This window comes from Patella vulgata, chromosome 1 (assembly GCF_932274485.2).
Source record: "Patella vulgata chromosome 1, xgPatVulg1.2, whole genome shotgun sequence".
Classification (NCBI taxonomy): domain Eukaryota; kingdom Metazoa; phylum Mollusca; class Gastropoda; family Patellidae; genus Patella; species Patella vulgata.
The window spans coordinates 94896259-94900634 of record NC_065879.2 but is presented as its reverse complement, the minus strand read 5'-3'; the positions used below and the strand labels follow the sequence as shown (position 1 = coordinate 94900634).

Sequence of the window (4376 nt, the reverse complement as noted above, 5' to 3'; positions counted from 1 at the left end):
TTTAAAGTATCTGGGATAATTAGGAGATAAACATGTTACTGTTTTTAATTTACTGGGGGTTTACATGTCGCCTAATGTCCATTTAGACAGAGGCTTTTCAAATAGGACATATTTTCTTAGCAATGCAAACTGCATTTGAATAAAGCAAACATCTGAGAATTCAGAGGCGGTATTTCGTAAATAGAACCAAAGATGATGAAATCAGAACTTATATCTAAATGAAATGTAATTCCAATAAAGTAGTAGTTTTGTGAATTATTCGGGTTGGAGGGATCCGGGACTATATCATGTATACAACCTTCTACCGGAAGCTGACGTCACTTTATTCTCGGCCGAAGACTTGTTTACTAAACGAAGAGCTATTTTCTTGACTTATAGTTGTAGAAGAGACAGATCAGCAATCCTGTGTTACAACAGCTTCACAAATAGACAACAGAAATTGCTAACAAAATAATGGTGAGGTGATTTTGTATTAAACAAAACAACACATAACGAAGATAGGTGAATTTAAAAATGAAATGAAATGGGGTTTAACGTCCTACTGTTCTGCTCCTATACTGGGCTAATGAAGACGGGCATACGCCATACAGTGTACTATGAGGGAAATTTTGCCCTGGCAGCGGCACTATGGCCTACTCTTATATCGAATTCCAACTGCCAAGGGATCTTTTACGAGGTGAATTTAAAATGGGGGTCATTTTCAACATTGAAAAAACAATGACGGACTCTAACCGCGTGGTAGCAAGGATGCGGAAATTGCAAACTACATGGAAAATGGAAAGCAACTCGGAAATCAAAAGACTCGACTACTGTACTACATAGTTCAGAGTATAAATAGAGAGATAATAGCTGTCCCCAACTTTTAGCATTTTGTCTGTAGGTGTAACCATGATTGGGCAGGCGACCCTACCCCTTGTCATGTATAACCGGGGAATCGAAACCACGCCAGTTGACTCAATGACAGACCGTATTGTAAATAATATATTCAGCCTTGTTGTTGGTGTCAAGACTAGTTTGAAACAACAATTTTCACTTTACCTTGCCCGTAATGAATAAAATCCAATGTTTGATTGGGCCATAGCAGTGGACACACTAGCGGAATCATTCGGCAGAGAAAATTTGTCCACTGTCATTCGGCCGAATGAAACATGTTTGATGTTATATCTTTTATATATTACAGGAAACTAATGATGTTATAACTGTTATATATTACAGGAAACTAATGATGTTATAACATTTCATCAGTGTGTTGTATGTGATGAGATTTTTCAACAACATGATGATTTAGAAAAACACAATAAGATGCTTGTTAAAGAAGAGAAAACTGATGATGTAGATGGATATTGTGATGTTAAAGAAGAGAAAACTGATGATGTAGATGAATATTGTCATGTTAAAGAAGAGAAAACAGATGATGTAGATGAATATTGTCATGTTAAAGAAGAGAAAACAGATGATGTAGATGGATATTGTCATGTTAAAGAAGAGAAAACTGATGATATAGATGAATATTGTCATGTTAAAGAAGAGAAAACTGAAGATATTGAAACTGTTTATCAGTGTAAATTGTGTGATGAAGAATTTAATTTAGAAACAGATTTAGAAAAACACTGTGAAATACATGTTAGTCAGCAAGGGCAAACTGGCGAAAAACCTTATAAATGTGATGTTTATAGTAAATCATTTCCACAGAGTAGTAGTCTACAGTCACACATAAGAATTCATATTGGAGAAAAACCTTATAAGTGTGATGTTTGTAGTAAATCATTTAGTAAGAGTAGGTGTCTGCTGAATCACAGGAGAAAGCATAGACCAGTAAAACCTTATAAATGTGATGTTTGTAGTAAATCATTTAGTAAGAAAATTATTCTACAGAAGCACAGAAGAACTCATCCTGTAGTAAAATCTTATAAATGTGATGTTTGTAGTAAATCATTTTCTAAAGGTTATAACTTAAAAAAGCACATCAGAATTCACACTGGTGAAAAACCATATAAATGTGATGTTTGTGATAAATCATTCACTCAGAGTAGTAATCGACAGAAACACATGAGAATTCATACAGGTGAAAAACCTTATAAATGTGATGTTTGTAATAAATCATTTATTGATAGTAGTCATCTACAGTCACACATGAGAATTCACACTGGTGTAAAATCTTTTAAATGTGATGTTTGTAGTAAATCATTTACTATGAGTGGTCATCTATATAGACATATTAGAACTCATACAGGTGAAAGACCTTATAAATGTGATGTTTGTAGTAAATCATTTACTATGAGTGGTCATCTATATAGACATATTAGAACTCACACAGGTGAAAAACCTTATAAATGTGATGTTTGTAGTAAATCATTTACTGAAAGTAGTCATCTTTATACACACATAAGAATTCATACTGGTGAAAAACCTTATAAATGTGATGTTTGTAGTAAATCATTTACCCAGTCTGGTCATTTACAGGACCACATCAGAATACATACAGGTGAAAAACCTTTTAATTGTGATGTTTGTAGTAAATCATTTTCCACTAGAAGTCAACTACAGGACCACATCAGAATACATACTGGTGAAAAACCTTATAAATGTAATGTTTGTAGTAAATCATTTGCTAGCCGTAATTCTTTACGAAAACACATGAGAACACATAAAAAACAACCCAGCAAAATATAAATGTTATTGGTAGCCATACCAGATTTTTCTCATGGCGCTACCACATGTAGTTTCGTTCTTATGCAAACTCTTCAGGATTCAGGTGGATCACGGGTGGCTAAGTAGGTAATACGCTGGCTCGCTAGCCTGGAGGTCAGTTGTTCGATCCCTGCATTGGCCGAGAAAGTTCATCCAGATTTTCCGGGGTGTTTCTCCTTGTCAGTGATGCAGGACAGAGGGCCTGACAAGGACAGCTGTCTAATCGTTTGGAGAGGACGGAAAACCGAGGTCCCGTGTACACATTGGCATGCACGTAAAAGATCCCTTGACAGTTGGAATTCGATATAAGAGCACACTGTATGGTGTATACCCGTCTTTATTAGCCCAGTTTGGTGTAGAACGTTTAACCCCAATTAATTTCTTCAGGCTGTTGGGGACCAAAGCAATTCTGTTTCATTCAGAGTTGTTGTAATTGTGTATGACCAGAAAGTTGGCTAAAGAATTTATGTAATAAAAATGCTTATTTATGTAGAGATGTTATAGATCAAGACAATAATACATTCACATATAAAAATAGATAACAATGAACATACTTGATCAAATATATAAATAAAAATTGTGATTTAGATAAAATTACATGTGATTAGAAATTTAAATAAATCTTGATAATCTTTATGAAAGTTGTTTTTTAGGCCCAAAAAAATGATGTTCTGTTTCTGGTAACCCAACCGACCCATTACAAAACCTGCAGACTCAATTTTTTTTTTAGTGTCAAGAGAAATAAAAAAAACTTTTTTGTTCAACAAACGACCATTCAGAATACGCTTAGCCTACCATATTCGTGAAAATGCCTATATTATTTGTTGCTGTAAATGAATATAAATGTCATCGTTCTTTGAATCGGTATTTACCGATCGGAATAAGCGAGTACTGTACAGCGATTTATTATTAAGAACTGCCATACTGTTGACGCGAGATTGCTAACTGACGTGAAAATCGAGACTACAGGTTTCGTATAGATTTACCACTGCTCATTTCTAAAAGTTATAATCCTCACAGCGGTCTTTCTAATAAGTAACGGCATGCAAATTGGACAAAAACAAGTTAACGTATATTTCAAACAGGTGAATAGGATCTGCTTTGGTATTTAAAACAAGACAAATAAATTTATTACAGACCTATTTCGTGCGACGGCACGATATGATTTTTTTAAGTTTTCATTGCGAGTTCCTTCCCTACGCTTTTTTTTTTCTTTTTTAGCACAGAACGATTAAAATGTCCATTTGCCACCTAAGAGAATATTTAAATCATAATCTCGCCTCTGATACATTTTAAACAATTATCCAAGAATTCCATCCACCAATCTACCATGTTCCTCGGCACCAACTCAACCTAACATAAAATTGAAGATTTTCGCACAGAATATTATGCTACGGTACATCTACTAGATCTAAAAATGTAACATTACAAAAAAAAGAAAAAAAAACCCCTACCTACCGACCCTACCCTATTTTCCATCTGTTTGGGAAGGGGGGGCCTTAGATAAAATTACATGTGATTAGAAATTAAAATAGCTCTGGGTAGTCTTTAAAAAGTCTTTTTTAAATAGATTTGTCTTTAGTTTTTAAAATATCAATTGCAGTGACATTATGAATGGGGATCACGTGGGTAAGACGCTGGCTCGCTAGCCTGGAGTTCGGGTGTTTGATCCCTGCATTGGCCGA

General features: G+C 34.7%; 1 protein-coding gene across 1 annotated transcript; it reads left to right on the top strand.

The window, feature by feature from the left end:
- The first annotated feature begins 326 nt into the window (after window positions 1–326).
- Window positions 327–3839, top strand: LOC126817606 (zinc finger protein 501). Its single transcript, XM_050544703.2, has 2 exons — window positions 327–456; window positions 1216–3839. The coding sequence occupies exons 1-2, from the start codon at window positions 454–456 to the stop codon at window positions 2671–2673; spliced, it is 1461 nt and encodes a 486-aa protein (XP_050400660.1). The 5' UTR covers window positions 327–453; the 3' UTR covers window positions 2674–3839.
- Window positions 3840–4376: the final 537 nt, after the last annotated feature.